Source organism: Rhinatrema bivittatum, chromosome 5 (assembly GCF_901001135.1).
Source record: "Rhinatrema bivittatum chromosome 5, aRhiBiv1.1, whole genome shotgun sequence".
NCBI lineage: Eukaryota > Metazoa > Chordata > Amphibia > Gymnophiona > Rhinatrematidae > Rhinatrema > Rhinatrema bivittatum.
This window is the reverse complement of record NC_042619.1, coordinates 117,340,773-117,359,788: the sequence shown is the minus strand read 5'-3', so window position 1 is coordinate 117,359,788 and position 19,016 is coordinate 117,340,773. Positions and strand designations below refer to the sequence as shown.

Genomic DNA, 19,016 nt, shown 5'->3' with positions numbered 1-19,016 from the left:
TTTCTATCTTAACCAAAAAGCAAGGGACCTAGCCTAGATTCTTATGATACAGTGTTGGAGTCATTTTTTGTTACTTTTGCTGAGGATGTATATAGAGGGTAGGCCGTATGGATTCAGAGTTTTCACCCAGTCACAAATTAGTTTGAAGGCCACAGGCCAACCTCTGAGTGAACTCCTGTTTACTGTCTTGCACTGTGAAATGTTTACGAACAGACAAGAGTCTGTTTATTTAGTTATTTCACTAAGTCTATGATGGGAAAACTAGCAATTAATTTATACTGAAGCCTGACAGAGAAAGTGAAGGCCACACAGCTGTGTCTAAAATTTGATAAGAACTCAAAGGGAGGGAGCATCGTTTTTTCCCCAAGCATTTGTAGTGTATAAGGAGAGACAGCGAAAAAGAGAGGGGAGGGAGAGCCCTGGACGTGATGGTACGGCTGATCCTTTGGAAATGTAAGCTTTTTATATCTATGTAGCAATTGTTATTATCTACCATTACTTCTTCTATACGATCTGATTTTATTTGTTCTATCCTCCTATTGCTCAAATAAACTTACTTTCTTACCTGGAACCATGATGTACTGAATCAAAGTGTGTGTGTGGCTCTTTGTGTTGAGGATTAGCTCCTGGGTTCAAGCCCCCAGGTATAATCCCAGTAATTGCATGGGCTATTTGTGTAGGAGATAAACTGCTGGGTTCAAGCTCCCAGTATAATCCCAGTAATTGTATACGTTTATATGAGATTAGCCCCCCCCCCCCCCCCAGGTCAGAGCCCCTGGGCAGGATACCAGTGTGCACGGTCTGAATCCGTAACATACAGGCACAGCAGAGAGACGAGATGCTCACAGTCCTTGTTTCAATAGGGTTTGCTGTGGACACCCCCAAAGTAACCATGCATTGCTTCCTTAAACAATGGAGCTGGTGCCTTGCACTCTTTATGTGTGTGGTTGTGCAGGCTTCATCTCGATTCCTGTTTACCTTTTAGCCCTTTGGTTCCTCTAGGCAAGGTTTTCAGACAGGTAAAATGGATTAGCGCCAACGGGAGGTGCTCAGGCCCTGTGGGCTCGAAAGAGAGGAAGATGAGAGCTCTCAGTCCTGCTCCACAGCACCATAAATCCGCTTGGAAAACCAATACAAAAAGCAGCTGCCGAAGACCACCAAAAGCAGCGCCGCATGGCTGAGGACTAGAACACTGACCGCAAAGATGTACAGGGTTTTATCGCAGTAATCCTGGGGGTGGTGGAAAGGTGGGATGAAATTAGGTGTATAGACGGAAAACACCCAGTAATTGCCCAGTATGAACCAGATGGAGAGGAAGAGGCTAAGGGTCAGGTGGATGTAGTATTTGTGGGCATTCAGTCTCCAAGGATAGTCGTCGTCATCATCATCGTCAATCACGACCGACTTGGAGAGCAGCTGGCGCATCCTGGTGGAGTCATACAGAAGAAGGGCGACCTGCGCACAGCGGAGGGAGAGAAGACAATTATTAGTTTGAAATGGGTAGGGAAGGAAATATAAGTCTTTGAACTTAGGGAATAATTTTCTGGGCTTTTTTTCTCAAGATCTAAGAATGTCCTAAGTCAGAAATTAATGGAATATTTCATTTTAAGTGGAGAAGTGACTTTGGTGACAGAGCAAAGTGCTGCTACTTGGTACTTGTTGACATTTGTGACAACTTGCTTGGTCACTGATCTTGCCTTCCCCTCATCTCCTTGTCCTTGTTTTGTTGGTTATATTTTATATTACTACTGTTTTTAGCCTGGCAATTTCGATGCTGCTCATTTTTCCAGTTTAGGCAGCCTGTGAGCACCAGGACCCTTCCTTCACTGCTGCTGGGAATCATATCAATTTATATTGCTTCCCTAAGACTGACTGTTGAAGAGGTGATCATAGGCCAGGAGTCAGGGGGTCATGGATTCCTTCTGTACGAGTGTGCTCTGTTGTCAGCCTGCAGGTTTCATCCCTGAACAATGGTCAGGACTCCCTCCTTCCCCCTACCCGCGCCAGGGCCTGTGTGAAACGGCTACCTCTGGGCGAGTCTGCTCTTCAAAATAGCCTGTGTGTGTCTTCACCCGGGTCCACCCAAACGGACTGATCCAGTTCTGGTTTTGGCTCTCTGCATGCATGAAAACGTTGTTATGCTTTTCCTAGCAAAATCAGAACTACATGAATACAAAACCAGGCCAGGGTCGGCCTGTTCAAATTCACATGGGTGAAGTGGCAACCCTAGCGTTTCCTCTGATTTTTTTCCCATTGCCTGTAAACCGGAGTGAAGGCATCTAGCTAAACTTCGGTATATAAAAGCCTTTAAATAAATAACAAAAAAATAAATGTCTTCTTATCTTTCTCTTTTTTTCTTTTTGAGATTAAGAGACAGGCCCTATTTATTCTAGCCATACTTCTTGTTTTTAAAATTCTTAGTCCGCTTCTCAGCTGTCTGGATCTTCCTCATCCTTTACGTGCGTCAGTGGGACACCTACAGTGGCCTGTAACAAGGACCAGTTTAGCAAGGCCTGCTTTACTTCTCCTTATAACTATGGGAGTTACTGAGAGAGAGGCATTTTCAGATGCAGATGTCGTCTAAGGGAGGAGCTGAAAACTGGAGCAAAAATCAAGGTTCTTATCCATTTTAACTGCCAGGCAATTTATTTATTTATTTGCTCCGATTTAGATTCCGACCCCAGGCAGGATTACAAAACATAACCCCCGACCTTGCACTCGTAGAATTATCGGTTTAATATGTATCCGTCTAAGCAGGAGACGTGGATGGACAGATTGGAGGGGCTGGATGGTCTGCTCTATGTTCAATATGTATCTCGCTTGAGCTAACACCGAAAAGGTGAACAAGAAATGTGACTAACTGAATGAATGGATATATACCGTATGTATAATATCGCACCAATGTGCCTCTCACTGTCGCTGCACCACGCAGGTCCCGCAAGTGAAGCTGGAGGCAGGAGCAGAGGCAGAAACTAGTGTGCTCCTTTGTTTTCTCCTGGTATGCAAGCATTTTAAATATGTTTATTTTGCAATCTAATGCTGTGACGGTGATTGGACTGTCTCCACAAGCTTTATTTTAACCTTCCTCTGTGGAACGGCAGCCAGAAAATAAACAAATTGACTCAGAGCTCTGCCACTGAATAAGGGCAGGGCATGGCGGGCTGGCACACCCAGCATCCAGCTCCCTCGGATTCTTACAAAATCCTTTTTCCCCCCATTATACCAACCACAAAAATGTCGTGTAGCCTTTTGTTAGCCTCTGATTTTGTTAGGTCTTCGATCGCAAAAAAATGTGACTTTTTTTTTTTTCCCTTTCCGGGCAGAGGAAACCGACTGGAGAGACGAGTCAAACCTATTTTTTTTTTTTTTTAATTAATATACACTTTTCACAAATTTAATCAAACATAAATGTTGACAAGAAATATATCCAGGGGATTGACGAATATTAGCTTTTGTTATTAAATATTTTAAGCAAAAATAACTTAATTAACCTCCCCCCCCCCACACACAGAATTTAAAGCTGGTATAGGGGGAGACGTCCAGTAGAACTTGTCCTAAAAAACAACTATTAGGGGAAAAAAAATAACATCGCCAGGCTCCGTACATGCCAGTCAGCGGGGGCCAACCGAGTTGGAGAGTTTATCACAGGATCTCCTCTCCCTTTTCCTGCCCATGGTGGATAAAAATGTATTTGTATTTTTAAATTGTGCGACCTGCAGAAGCCACCAGGTGGACTAGGGCAAATCTTATGTAAGCCAGGATAAAAATAACCAAGTGAACAGAAGATTGTTCAAGCCTTTGGTAAATGTTGTAGTTGATGCTGCTCTTTAATTTTTGCTCAGCTCAGGTTTTCAGTTTGTGTCTTCTCCTGTGACATGGTGATTAAAGTCAGGAGGGAGAGGTCTGTTCTCGGAGGCGTCTCCTCTAACGTTTGCATGCATTTGTGGCGCAAGGCCTCAGATCCTGACAGAAGCATTTCATCCTTCCAGCTGCCAGTGTGGGAGAATAATATATTGCAAGTGACACGCAATGTTTGCCTGAAAGTAAAAATAGTAAGACAGCTTCGATCCTTTTTGGATATGACTTCACTGAAAACTGTAGTTTATGCATTTGTTCTATCTCATTTGCGTTATTGTAATTCCTTATTTGTGGGATTACCGGCAAAACCTTTGCGCAAGCTACAAGTAATTCAAAATGCTACTACGCCTATAGTCACCGGGAGTCCTAGAAGATCTCCAGCCAAGCCGTTGTTATTAGGTTTGCATTGGCTCCCAATGAAAGTGCATTGCAAATTCAAAGTTTTGTTGCTTGTATTTAGGACATTGCGTGGACTATGCCCTCCACATTTAAAGGTAAAACTGAAATGGTATAAGGCAAAAGGGAACCTACACTCAGCAACAAAGTATCTCTTTCAGCATCCCAGTGTTAAGGCATTTCGGCAGGTCTTTTTCAGCAGGTGTTCCCAGTTTGTGGAACTCTCTCCCTTTAAAATTAAAAGAAGAAAAGGATGTCTTAAAGTTTCCTAAGAATCTAAAAACTTGGCTCATGATAGTGGCTTATAGTTATTAAGTGTTGTTTTACTTATGTTTTAGTATTTTATCATTGCTGTATTTTATGTTGGTATTACTGTATATACGATTGTTTTAAATTGCTTTGGGAGATTTAATCAGGAAAGTGATCACTAAGTCACTTTAAATAAATAAATAAATAACTGTGTGCCTTTCCTGTAAAGTGCTTTGGATAGAATATCTGTGCAAGCATAATTTGGCATTAGCAGCACCTAAATACTTTGGTGCTTTGCCAATCAGCAATGGAGGTTTGATCTGGCCTGAATGGTCGTTTTTTTCCCAACCCAAAATATTATATAATTGCAAAATATTATATAATTCCCAACCCAAAATATGTATATAATTGCAATTCTTGTTTAATATTTAATGCAATTTATCCCATGTTCTCTTATCCCGTTATTCCCTTGTTAACATGTTTTATCTGTTCCATGTAAAGCGCCATGCATGGCGTATATTTGCGTTACACTGTGAACCGATGTGATATCCTGGATGAATGTCGGTATATAAAAAATTTTAAATAAATAAATAAATAAAATATTATCTGATGCTGTTTTTAGTGTTCATTGACCCTGCTAATAGAGATAAAAAAATAGAGTTTATATTAAATTGATTATTAATCTATGACATAGTGGCTTTATGTGTGTGATTTTGCTGCCATCTAGTGGTGGTAAAGTGCAGTGGCGAAAGGGTGCGTCTTCTGGTCATCTTAATAGCACAGGGATGCTTAACAGCAGTTAATAGGAAGTTGAAGGGTTGAAGTCTTGAGGACTGGCGCTATTGCTGACAAGCTTCAAACTTGTGCTCCTTCAACCCATTTTTGTGTCCCAATTAATAGAAAGGCACAGTGTTCCTAAGTGATTTAAGTTTATTTTGCAAGATCAGAAACCAAGGAGTTGATATTCAGCCACGGAGCATCTTATTAAGTTAGCTGGATATAGCTATCTGGCTAACTTAACCGGGATATTCAGTGGTGCGGCAGTGCCGCTGAATATCCCCAGCTATCTTATCTGGTTAACTTTAGGACAGCCCAATGGTGTGACCAGAGTTAGCTGAATTTAGCCGCATACAGGGGCGGATTTTAAAAGCCCTGCGCGCGCCGGCGCGCCTATTTTGCATAGGCCGCCGGCGAGCGTAAAGCCCCGGGACGTGCGTAAGTCCCGGGGCTTTCGAAAAGGGGCGGGAGGGGGCGTGTCTGGGGCGTTCCCGAAACGACACAGCATTTTGGGGGCGTGCCGCAGCATTTCGGGGGCGGGCCCGGGGGCGTGGAGCCGGCCCGGGGGCATGGTCGAGGCCTCCGGACCAGTCCCCGGGACCGGAACACAAGCAGGGATGCCGGCCGGCTGACAAAGGTAGGGAGGGGGGTTAGATAGGGCCGGGGGGGGTGGGTTAGGTAGGGGAAGGGAGGGGAAGGTGGGGGGAGGGCGAAGGAAAGTTCCCTCCGAGGCCGCTCCGAAATCGGAGCGGCCTCGGAGGGAATAGGCAGCGCCACTGGGCTCGGCGCGCGCAGGTTGCACAAATGTGCACCCCCTTGCGCGCGCCAACCCCGGATTTTATAAGATACGCGCGGCTACGCGTGTATCTTATAAAATCCAGCGTACTTTTGTTCGCGCCTGCTGCGCGAACAAAAGTACCCGATCGCGTATTTTTTTAAAATCTACCCCACAGCGTTTAATAGCGCCGGTTAACCATTTAGACGGTTAACCGAAAAGTTATCCATCTAAATGGCTTTTGAATATCGACCTCCATGTTATTTTACCGATGATGAATTGATAATTTGCCACATCTTTTTTTCTGCATCGGTAGCTATTCTTTTCTTTGTCCTGTCTTCTGTGTCAGGGCTCTGCCCTTCTTTACGAAGTTTGTGCCTTAGAGAACCTCTTGTAGGCAGAGTGACCATGGTTTATAAAACAGCAGCTCCTCACAGAAGCACTTTTATGTTTGGCTGTGTGAGAACATGCGGCCATCCTAAATATAGCAACTCAAAACCTAATCTGATGCATTTAACAAGTAACTAAGCAAGATGTAGACCCTCCCATGAAAAGCAGGTAATAACTAGTGAAGACTGTGCCCTGTGTTTTGGCTCTTTCAGGACTGCTGGTATTTCATACACACTTCACTTTGACACTGTGTGCTGTCCTGAGGGTGCAAATAAGTACCTTGATGTAACCAGCAGTAATGGTTAGTAGCCAAGAGCCCACGGATCGGAAGTTTAGATTTTACTGTATGCAGCATGGTACCTTGAAAAGAAATGCATTTAATCTTGAGGAGACCTCAAGATTAAATGCACCTCACAAGACCACTGCAAACAGATAACAGTCTAACAGGGAGCAAATTTAAAACAAATTGGAGAAAGTATTTTTTCATTCAGCGCCCAAAGAAACTATGGAATTTGTTGCCGAAGGACATGGTCAAGGCATCTAGGCTAGCTGGATTTAAAAGGGATTTGGACAATTTTACGGAAGAAAAGTCCATAAACATGTACTAGCCAGGTAGACTTGGGAATGCCACTAGTTATCCCTGGAAGTGTGCAACAAGGATTGGATCTATTCTTTGGGATCTGCCGGGTACTTGCGACCTGGATTGGCCACTGTCGGCGACCTTGATGGACCTTGCTCTGACAAGGCCTGACAGGTCTTATGCTCTAGTTCCAATAACCTTGTGCTTTCAGGCTCCTGCATCCCTCACATGAATTAAACTTACTGTGGAGCTGTTTCCCCTAGCAAGAATATTTCTGTTTTAGAAAGATTTTCTCTATTGAAAACTGTCACAATCTACAGCGCAAGAAAAGGAAAGGTGCATTGGATTGACTATCATGTGTAAGGATTATCGATCAGCAAAAAGCATTACTTTATTCTCCATTTTTATTATGAAAACCAGTTGGCGCCCACTAGCCAGAACGTTTTCAGAGACTGCGTCAGTTACCTTGAAACTTCCGACCACCCCTCCTACCAGCAAATACAAGGGAATCAGAGGCTGAACTGGACAGTCTTCCAAAAACTTCATCCCTAGGGACCAAAACAATAATAATTATTCCAGCAAGAGGGAGAGATAACACTCTAAATCACAAGAAAGCCGGAAGAACAGGACTCTGTGATGCAGTAACAGTTATTTCCATTAGAGATAGGAAGGCCTGAAGCTCTTAAAAACTAAGTGGCCAATGCAATGAATGAACACGGAAAACGGGCGCTCAGTGTAGAGCACCCGCTTAACTAATGCGTGCGCGATTCAATGCGTGCGTCCGTTTAACCAACGTGCGCCCAGCCACATCTCCTGGGTGCGCGATTCACTATTTAAATGAGGGGTTGTGCTACAAGGAGGCGCTAGGGACAAATGTGTGCCCCCTAGCACTTCCTTGGTGGCGGGCACCCAGGAGAGGTTGCAGTCAGCGGGTTAAGAAAATGGGCGCTCATTAATTGACCTAACCTAACCACCGGCACTTTTTTTTTTTAACCTTTTGGTTTTTTCGACTTAATATTGCCTCGATATTAAGTCGGAGGATGTACAGAAAAGCAGTATTTTCTGCTTTTCTGTACATTTTTTTGGGCTGCTTAGAAATTAATGCCTGCTCTGGGCGAGCGCTAATTTCTGAGCATAAAAATGTCCGGGTCGGGGGCACATTTATGTTTTAGGTCTGGGGAGAATAGCTAATGGCCTCATCAATTAGCATTTGCATGTGATGAGTGCTATTAGTTTTGCGGGGGGTTGGACGCGTGTTTTGGACGCGTGTTTTGGACACGCTAATCCCCTTATAGCACGAGGGGTTGTGGAAGCGCATCCAAAACCTGCGTGTCCAACCCCCCGTAAAACTAATAGCGCTCATCACATGCAAATACAAGTTGATGAGGCCATTAGCTATTCTCCCCAGATCTAAAATAAAAATGTGCGCCCGACCCGGACATTTTTATGCTCAGAAATTAGCGCCCGCCCAGAGCAGGCATTAATTTCTTTTTTATTTATTTCTTTATTATTTATCATTTTAATAGAATTATTTCACAAGAATACAATCTTGATTTAGACATAAGTGGGATATTAGAAAATTAAACTCAATTTCTTACAATTTCAGAAAAATATTCATTCCTCCTTCCTAATACTGTCCACAAGTATGGATACAATTTAAAGATAATCATTGTTCAATAATAATAATCTTTTTAAAGCAATATCATCAAACAGAGCAGCTACCTATAATACTTATATGGGACACTCATTCGATAAAAGTATTAACTGAACATGTTAATTACATTAAGTCACAACAATTTTACCGCTTAAAAAAAAGAGTTAACTGAGGGGGGGGGGGGGGAGAAAACATATGAATTATCCTTGCAATTAATACAACACTTACAAGGGTGTTTAAGAAAAAAGGATGCTCCAATTTGGAGTACCCTAGGTTTCAAAAGTAGGAATTGTCTCCTCCTCCTCTGCGTTTGTGTAGCAAAGTCAGGATACATTCTAACTTTTAAGCTTAGAAATTCTTCCATACGGTGTTTATAAAATAACCTTAACAACCAGTCCCGGTCTGACTCAAATGCAAATGTTACCACCATAGTGGCCACCTGTGCAAGCTCACTATCTGATGTCTCCAACAATAATGAGATATTTAAATGTGTAGTTAGAAAGTCCATTGCTTGAGTCCCTTCTTGTGCTGTAGTGTTTTCCTGTTTCTTATATGATGGTATATAATACGCCTTTTCTAACGGCGGTATAGCTAATTCTGAAACTTTTAATATTTCCAGCAAGTACCTTTTAAACATTTCCTTTGCTGAAACATGTGGTAATTTGGGAAAATTAATCAAACGCAAATTCTTCTTTCTGTTTGCATTTTCCAAATTTTCCACTTTAATCTGTAATTGTTGATTCTCTTTAACTAATGAATCTTGTACTAATTTCCAATTATCCACATTTTGTTTAATTTTCTCAGTTTCTTTTATTGTTTTATCTTTAAATTCATCTATAATAGACACTCTGTCCTGTATAATATTCACTTTTTCCACTATCGGATTCAATTGAAAGGCAAAAGATTTATGCAAACTTGCTATTGCTTCCCAAATTTCTTCCAAAGTAATTATATTTGGTCTTACCAGTTGTGGAGTTGAAAATTTGGTAAGATGTAATGTTCCTTCCACCGTAGCTTGATTCAGTTGATCTTCTCCACCTTCTACTTCCAGTGAGTCAGCACGACCCCCGAAGGGGCCTATCCGGATTTCTCCTCCCGATTCTCCATGGGTCTCTGGCCCTGCAGGGAAGGTCTCTTTTCCTATGACTTCTGCAGTGGGCCTCCCCCCCGTAACACCCTGGTCTCTGGAGGCCGCCGGATTAGCTGGAGATTCCTGATAGATCGGGGATAGTGATGTAGATAGGTCCGTTGGGGAGGCAGTTGTAATTCTTTCGGCCCTTCCCTCAACATGCGCCTCTTCCAACCTATTTGCTGTATGTGAGAATCCATTGGATCCAATTTTGGGGTTCCGGAGGCTAATGCAGGGTCCATCCTCTCTTTCGCCCGGCATATTATTACAAAAAGAAAAATGGTAAAGGCCAAACAAAGTGATTCTCACAAGTTACTCTCTGATGCCATTTTGGATCCAGATAAACGTTTGGATGTTTCAAAGAACTCGAGGAGGCAAGTGGAGGTAGAATAATTAGGGGGAGAGCAAGGAGAGTGATTTCAAGTTCAAATAAGTTCAAACAAGTTCAAACAAAGCCGCGCGCCCCTTTGGCGTGCGCGGCTTAGGCGATGCGCCGGCAGCGGCTACATGCCGCAAATAGGCCGGTCTTATGGGTCTCTGCAGCATCGCTCCGCCATGACGTCAATCTCAGGTAAAGCCAGATAGGATCCCGTCGAGGCCAGGATATGCTCCTCACCTTTGGATGGCCTCCGGTAACTTCTCTCTCTCACCTCCTTATCTCTCCACCTCAACATTTCACCGCAAATGGGCCGGTCTTATGGGCCTCTGCAGTGTCGCTCTGCTGTGACGTCAATCTCAGGTAAAGCCAATAGGACCCCGTCGAGGCCAGGATATGCTCCTCAACTCTGGATGGCCTCCGGTATCTTCTCTCTCTCACCTCCTTATCTCTCCACCTCAATATTTCGCGGCAAATGGGCCGGTCTTATGGGCCTCTGCAGCGTCGCTCCGCTGTGACGTCAATCTCAGGTAAAGCCAATAGGACCCCGTCGAGGCCAGGATATGCTCCTCACCTCTGGATGGCTTCTGGTAACTTCTCTCACCTCCTTCTCTCTCCACCTTCAGGCATTAATTTATAAGCAGCGTACTGTTTTGCATAGGCCCCTAAGCTGGAGCTGTACAGGGCTTGGACTCACTGCTTGTGATATAAGTTCACACTACCGCTGTTAATTCTTTATCGCAGCAGCAGCTGCAGGAGAACAAGGAACTTGAGTGTAAGAAAATATGGGAGAGAAATAGTCAAAAGACTGAAGTGAGCTCTATGGCATCGGCGCCCACCACCCCTACAGACTTTTATTCTGGATCCCTGCTTTTCTCTGTGTAGCTCCTTTCCTTTGACTGTCCCATCAGCTGTGCCCTCTGTTGCCACTTGATTACCAGTGACAATCAACTGCTCCATCTACAAATCACTGAGAGAATTCAATGACAGATGAGGATCTGCAGCAGATTTACCTCCCAGTTTCAAAAGTCAAAATATTCAGCACCAAGCAGAGCATCATCAACTCTTGTGCTACTCCCAGATCTGCGTGACATTCTCCCCTGCACCTCTGCACAGGGCCCTGACAATACGTCCTCTGTCTCCTACACAAGCTCTATGTTTGCATCTTATTCTACCCCTTCAAATGCCACAGAGCGGATGCACAAGGGGGCTTAACAATAAAAGCAGGGATACCACTGCTCTTACCCAAGTCCCTGGTGCAACCCCACCTTCAGTACAGTGCTCAGTTCTGGAGGCTGTGCCTTTGTAAGGACACTGGCAGCAGGTCAGAGAAGGCCTACTAAAATGGTACAGGGCCTGCAACACAAACCCTTCACAGAGGGCTTAGCACATTCAAAATACACCCGCTAGGATAACGAAGGGAAAGGGGCTGGGCAAAAGACGTGGTGGAAGAAGGGAAAGCGGCCGAGTGTTAAGTAAGGGAATTTATGTGCTCATCTACCCAGAAGGGTAAAGGGAAGACCAGAAACCTGACTTGGATACTGAATAATGTGCTGCAGGTGGTCAAACTTGTATTGCTAACAGCTGGGTGATATCCTTAGCGGGCAGACTGCATGAGACAATTGGCTCTTATTTACCATCATGTTACTATGATATAATGATATCTAGATGGGTCATTTTGTTTTAGCTGTTGGATGTACTTTTTTTTCACAACCTCTACTAGCACCGAAGCTATGCGAATTTTGTAGAACATTATTACCTCTGTTTTCTAAAACATATTTTGCAGAATTTGCCAAAATTGTATTTACTTGTAAGAAAACAAAAAAGATCTCACCTGTCCGTATACACATCACATGCATCAAATTTACCTCCATCTAGAATGTACAAGCTATTAAGCATCAGAATAAAGCACAGCAAATAAAAGAGTCGGGTTCTGATCCGGAATCTCCAGGTTTTTTACAACCCTGTACTCCTACTTCTAAGCTACGCCAAGAAATAAGAACACCCCAGCTCCTCTCCCAAAAACTGCACCTGGGGAGAAGAGGAGAATGAAATCCATACTTTCTGATGCTGAGTATTTTAGTACTTCTAATCACTGCCTCAAAACCTCTTTATCTTTCTATGCTGCCTTTATGCACTCCTAGAATGAGATCCGACACTGCTATCCTCCACTATAGCAGAAGTGTGAATCTCTGCTTTTACTCAATTTATCAGTTACAAAAATATGACTTATAAACTGCTCAGGATGAAATGATCTACTTATTGTTATAAAAACAGTGCAAATGTACTTTCTTTGCAATGATTCAATAAAGACTTTTCCCAAAGGCACAGAATAGCAAATGTTTTTTTTAAATAAGTCTCAGTGAGGCCAGTATGCAGCCATTATCCGGCTGAGCAAGTTAGAAGGATAAACTTATCCAACTAACTTACCTGAGTTATTCAGGGGCATCGCCAAATAGTTGTCCTAGACTTATCCAGCTAACTAAGCCGAATAAAGCTGCAAATAGGCACTTAACTGGCTAAGGTAGCTGAATAAGGAGATCCACCCACCGAATGCCCCCTGTCTCACCTCTCAGCACAGCCAAATATTCAAACAGCGCCAGCTAACCCGGGATTCATCATTCCGCTAAGAGTCTATAATTATAATTATAGCGGAATGATGAGATGCGAAAAAAAAGGGGCGGGGGTGATACTGAGCTGGCGGCTGCATCGCGGCAGTGCGTTTTCACCCGGCGCGGTTGCGGCCATGCTGCCCACTATCGCCCCCATGGCGCCACTGCAAAAGGTGTTGCTATTTCCAGCACTACTGCCAGCGATAATATGTAAAACATTATCGCCTGCAACAGTACCTGCATCAAAATTGTATTAACCCCGCCCTAACCTCTCCTCTTCCCCTCATTTAAAATCTTAACGCACGCGATAGCGGCCCATCCCATTTTAATGAATGACCCTGTACCGGCTAAGTGGCACTGGATAGTGTCCTCACTGTTTTATCATTTTTGCTGTCCAATCCATCAGAAATCAACTATTATAAGGTCAAAGGCCATCTCTTTCCTTCTAGAGTATCTTACCTGTAAAAGCCATGGATAGTGGCAGGGCAAGGAAACCAAGAAGTCCGAAAATAAAGCAAACTGTAGAAAGGAAAAAGAACCTTGTGACTGGAAGCTTTTACCCTATAATAACTTTGAGGACTGCTAGTGAAACTTGCATTTCTGGCTACAACCTGCAAGGCAGAATGGCCTTTCACCAGTTATCGTCTACATAAAAATGCACAAGCAGCGGGATCATTATTGGGCGCAGTATGGGAGCATTGTGTAGAGAATAACCTTATAAGACAGGCAGAGCTTCTCCCCAAAGAAGAATTAACATTTTTATTTTTAGCGGAGGAGAGGGTGAGGTGTGGTCGAATCTTAAGAGTCCATTTATCAACCGGTAACGTGGGTTATTTACCACAGCTCCCATTTCTTGCAATAGGGGCTGTTTACACGTACTGTGCATTAATGCCCACTGCAGTTTGATAAAGAGACCCCCTTAGAAACGTTGCATAAATCATTCTGGCAGGCCTGAATCAGAGATTTCCTTTGTTTTGTTTTTTTGTTTAATATTTTTATTTTTTTTTGTTTGTTTATTTAAAATGAAAAACAAAACAAAACAAAAAAAATATCAGGTCCCATCAGAGGAGAATAAAATACCTTCCAGGTCCCTCCTCTGATGCCCGCCCCCAAACCTTCCCATGTTTTGTTTTTTTTCAAGGGGCAGGGTCCGTCCCAGTCCCAGGCTGCTCCTGCCTCGTCGGTAGTAACACAGTAAATGATGACAGATACAACCAACATGGCCCCATCCGCTCTCCCCAACAAAGAGTTTAGGGTTGCAACTGTGGCTCCATACAGGTTATCCTAAAGATGGAGAGGCCCCCATCTGAGCCATAAAAGCAAGTAATGGACAGACCTTTCCCCTTTTCAACGTTTTGCCCGTACGCTCATTGGGGGTAAGGAGGGCCCCATCCGAGCCATACAAGCAGGTCCTCCCAGCATCATGTATTCATTCCTTGCCGCAGCGGTTGAGCACAAGAGTGGACTGCCCTGCCCTACCCCATCAAGAGTGAAGTTAACCAAACTTTGTTGAAGTAATGTTAACAGCCAGGTAGCTAAACTGTAAGATATGCCCAGTCAGATTCCTTGAATGCGCCACTGGCTGGTTATAACTGCCTCTCTGTGCAGGTTACCCCTCTGCCTTCTGTTAAGGGTAGTAATTGCCACTCCAAGAAGGTTGCCCCCATGTTGAAATGTAACGCCAAAAGTTACCACAGGTAACATTTCTATCCTCTAGCCACTAGGGATCCTCTCTGTTTATCCCACTCTCTTTTGAATTCTGCTATTATTCTTATCGTCACTGCCTCTTCAGGGAGGGCATTCCAGGTATCCATCACCCTTTCTGTGAAAAAATATCTCTTAATGTTGTTCCTGAGTCTATCCCCTTGAAGCTTCATCTCATAACGCTTAATTGTACAGCTTCTCTTCCACTGGAAAAGGTTTGATTCTTGTGTATTATTAATACCTTTTGGGGTTTTTTAAAGTCTATATCATATCTGCCTTGTCTCTCCTCACCTTTTGGGAATAGCTCCTGCAATCTCATCTCATATGGCTTTTGATGCAGACCTCACATCGTTTTGGTTGCCTTTTTCTGGACAGCTCTGATCCTAACTCTATCCTTTTTGAGACATGGCCTCCAGAACTGAAAAGTGTACTACAGGTGAGCCCTCATCAATGACCTGTATGGGTCAATATCACCTCCTTTTACCTGCTGGTTATACCTCTCTGTCGGGCTGATACAGAAAAACATGCGGGAGGGCCGGTGAGCGCCCGCTCTCCCAACGCGCACCCATACCACTCTCCTGGGCGCGCGATTCAGTAAGGAAAAATATGTAAATGAGGACCCGTGGTAAAAGGAGGGGCTAGGGACACTAGCGCGTCCCCAGCGCCTCCTTTTTGACAGAAGCGGCGGCTGTCAGCGGGTTTGACAGCCGACGCTCAATTTTACCAGCATCGGTTCTCGAACCCACTGACAGCCACGGGTTCGAAAAACGGACGCCGGCTAAATTGAGAGTCCGTCGTCCAACCTTCGGGCAGCGGGCAGATTTAAAAATTTTTTTTACTTTTGGGGCCTCTTACTTAATATCGCTATGATATTAAGTTGGAGGGTGTACAGAAAAGCAGTTTTTTCTGTATTTCTGTACACTTTCCTGGTGCCGGCCAAAATTAAAATGTGCGGCTTCGCTGCACATTTTGCTTTCTGTATCGCACAGGAATGACTAATAGCCCCATCAACATGCATTTGCATGTTGCGGGCGCTAATAGTTTCGGGGGGGTTGGCTGCGCGTTTTCGACGCGCTAGTACCCCTTACTGTATAAGGGGTAAAAATAGCACGTCGAAAACGCGCAGCCAAACGCGGGCTAACAGTGCGCTCCACTGGAGTGCACTTTACTGTCAGGCCGATACAGTACAGTGCGCTCTGATGGAGCGCACAGTTAACCCGCCATTGGACGCGTGTTTTCGACGCGCTAGCGTTACCCCTTATTCAGTAAAGGGCCGAAAACGCGCGTCCAATCCCCCGAACCTAATAGCGCCCGCAACATGCAAATGCATGTTGATGGCCCTATTAGGTATTCCCGCGCGATTCAGAAAACAAAATGTGCAGCCAAGCCGCACATTTTGCTTTCAGAAATTAGCGCCTACCCAAAGGTAGGCGCTAATTTCTTCAGGCACCGGGAAAGTGCACAGAAAAGCAGTAAAAACTGCTTTTCTGTGCACCCTCCAACTTAATATCATGGTGTTCGCCCACTCTCCCGCGGACTTTACTGTATCGTCCCGTGTATCGGCCCGTGTATGCAGCCCAGCATCCCTCTAGCCCTAGTCACTACCTTATCACACTGCTGTGCTCCCTTCAGATCAGTGGACACTAGCGACCCAAGATCTCTCTCCCGATCTGTGCACATCAGACTGAGACCAGTGCCATTGTTCATTTCTTCTGTACAAAATGGCCCCAGCCTAGGTTTGGGCCTGACCAGCACCATTTTTTACAGAGGAGATTAACAATGGCACCAGCCTCAGTCTGCTAGTGCTGTTTGTAAGGATACCACTGGCAGGGCAGGAGCAATCAGGAATCATTCCTGCCCTGTGAGGAAACTAAAATATGGACAGAGAGTTCGGGAAAAGGGTGGGAAGGACTGTTGTTGGGGGGGGGGAGGGGGGCCACCAGGAGAATTTTTTTTGGTTGGCGGTGCTGTTCGTGAAATTTGTTTTTCAACAAAATGAAAGGAAACCAAAGAAATTATGTTTCTGTTTCTTTCGTTTCATTATAAAAACAAATTAAAACAAAACATTAAATTTCATTAAAATGCGGTATCCCTATGTGCCATTCAATATGAACTCATGAAACTAACTTTTCTGAATGATAGTGTCCTGTTGTGGTGAATCAGGGAACAGCTCCCCACTACGACAGTGTCACTGAGAATTTGAGCAGGTGAAAATGTGGTGAAATATGTATGCAAACGTAAAGCTGTGAGGATTTGAAGGACAGAGGAAAGTCAGTCCCCTTTTCAGTTGCTAAACTCCTATAAATCTCCCCACACAGAGCACACACAATTTATTTATATTACTAGTTCCAATGGCAGTAAAGTACTTGAGTAACAGAATAAAGGCAATTTAGCTGGAAGGCAGCTCACCGTTGCTGGCAATTGTAGAAATGCACCGGTGACAAGCTTTCTCCAAACTGGCTGACATTGCAACCTGTCTTCTGCTGTACTTGTAAAAACACTGTGGAAGATAAACGCAAATAAATCCCATTAAAATCTCACATGGAATCCGCTGTGATGCCAACTCCCCCTACTGTATGTAGCAAATCTGGTGACAAAATTGATCCCTTTTAATCCACTTTATCCCTTCTAAAAATCTTATTATCCCACTAAAACTTAATAGGATGTTAAAATACATCTCCTCCAAATGTCATCTTCAGGAGCCTTCAGGTGTTGGCATGCATGCTGTAGTGTTGGCCACCGCCTGCTAATATTTTTTGATAGTAACTATCCATAGCTAGTGTGTGCATGATCCCTTTTACCGCACATGTCGACGCACTTATCTATGCAGATATGGATCTCAGATGGCATTATTACCGTGTATGCCTCATGCTGACCATTTTGTTTTAATGTCCTCCAGAATTACAACCTGTAATGTCATTTTCTGGTTTTGGAAATGAACCAGAGTTGTTTGTTCTCAAAGTTTTATGCTAATTTATTCTGAAGTGTTTGATTTATGTTTTTGGGGGTTTTATGTTTTCATTTGTTATTTTATATCCTGGTTTGTATTGGATTTGTTGATGGATTTCTGTACCTTGCCTTGTGTGTAGAGATGGAAAGACGTACACTAGGGGGTAGATTTTAAAAAATTGCGCTATCGTGTACTTTTGTTCGCGCACCAGGCGCAAACAAAAGTTGCACATTTGTGCAACCTGCGCGCGCCGAGCCCAGCGCGCGCTGCCTGTTCCCTCCGAGGCCGCTCCGATTTCGGAGCGGCCTCAGAGGGAACTTTCCTTCGCCCCCCCCCCCCCCCCACCTTCCCCTACCTAACCCACCCCCCGGCCCTATCTAACCCCCCCCCTTACCTTTGTTGGCAGATTTACGCCTGCTAAAAGCAGACGTAAATCTGCGCGCGCCAGCGGGCTGCTGGCACGCCGTCACCCGACCCGGGGGCTGGTCCGGAAGCCTCAACCAAGCCCCCGGGCCCGCCCCTGAAACTCCGCTGCACGCCCCCGAAATGACGCGACATTTCGGGAACGCCCCTGACACGCCCCTCCCCGCCCCTTTGACAAAGCCCCGGGACTTACGCGCGTCCCGGGGCTCTGTGCGCGCCGGCGGCCTATGCAAAATAGGCGCGCGAGGGCCCTGTGTGCGTAAATCCACCCGGCATTTAAAATCCGCCCCTTACATTGTTGCACTCTCGCTTTCTTTTCACTGAAACACGAATGCAAACAGTCCAAATATGGATTCATGCAATGGGATAAAACCCAAAATCAGGAGATTCTGATAAAATATATGGGGCTTGTACACACACACCCTACACTAAAGAGAGAGAGACTTAAGGAATTCAGAATGTACTCACTGGATGAGAGAATGGAAGGGAAGATATGATAGAAACATTCAAATATTTATCAGGCTTTGATAAGATAGAAGAAGGCACTTTCCATAGAAAAAAATAAATTAAGAACATAAGAAATGTCATACTGGGTCAGATCATAGGCCCATCGAGTCCAGCATCCTGTCTCTGAGAGTGGCCAATCCAGGTCAAAATTATCCACTAGGATCCCAAAGATTACATCCAATCCTTTTTCATCATAACCACGGATATTTAGTGGCTTTCCTAAGTCTACATGACTAATGGTTTATGGACTTTTTCTCCAGGAACTTGTTTATATCTTTTTAAAACCCAGCTACAGCTTTCACCCTGTCCTCTGGCGATCCAGGTAACTATAGACCAGTGAGCCTGACTTCAGTGCCGGGAAAAATAGTGCAAACTATTCTCAAGATCAAAATTGTAGAGCATATAGAAAGACATGGTTTAATGTAACACAGTCAACATGGATTTACCCAAGGGAAGTCTTGCCTAACAAATCTGCTTCATTTTTTTGAAGGGGTTAATAAACATATGGATAAAGATGAATCGGTAGATGTAGTGTATTTGGATTTTCAGAAAGCGTTTGACAAAGTCCCTCATGAGAGGCTTCTAAGAAAACTAAAAAGTCATAGGATAGGAAGCAATGTCCTTTCATGGATTACA

General features: G+C 44.2%; 1 protein-coding gene across 1 annotated transcript; it reads right to left on the bottom strand.

Moving 5' to 3' along the window:
• Positions 1-784: 784 nt before the first annotated feature.
• Positions 785-16,975, bottom strand: TMEM272 (transmembrane protein 272). The gene is made up of 4 exons (XM_029601719.1): positions 16,910-16,975; positions 13,256-13,315; positions 7,491-7,573; positions 785-1,455 (listed from the first exon to the last, which is right to left on the bottom strand). The coding sequence occupies exons 1-4, from the start codon at positions 16,965-16,967 to the stop codon at positions 1,090-1,092; spliced, it is 567 nt and encodes a 188-aa protein (XP_029457579.1). The 5' UTR covers positions 16,968-16,975; the 3' UTR covers positions 785-1,089.
• Positions 16,976-19,016: the final 2,041 nt, after the last annotated feature.

Excerpts from the sequence above, each read along its gene's own strand:
- TMEM272 (XM_029601719.1), bottom strand. The coding sequence starts at position 16,967 with ATGTCAGCCAGTTTGGAGAAAGCTTGTCACCGGTGCATTTCTACAATT. Across the intron at positions 13,316-16,909 it reads TTCTACAATTGCCAGCAACG|TTTGCTTTATTTTCGGACTT; the intron begins GTGAGCTGCCTT and ends TCCTTTCTACAG. Across the intron at positions 1,456-7,490 it reads GGGTGGTCGGAAGTTTCAAG|GTCGCCCTTCTTCTGTATGA; the intron begins GTAACTGACGCA and ends CGCTGTGCGCAG.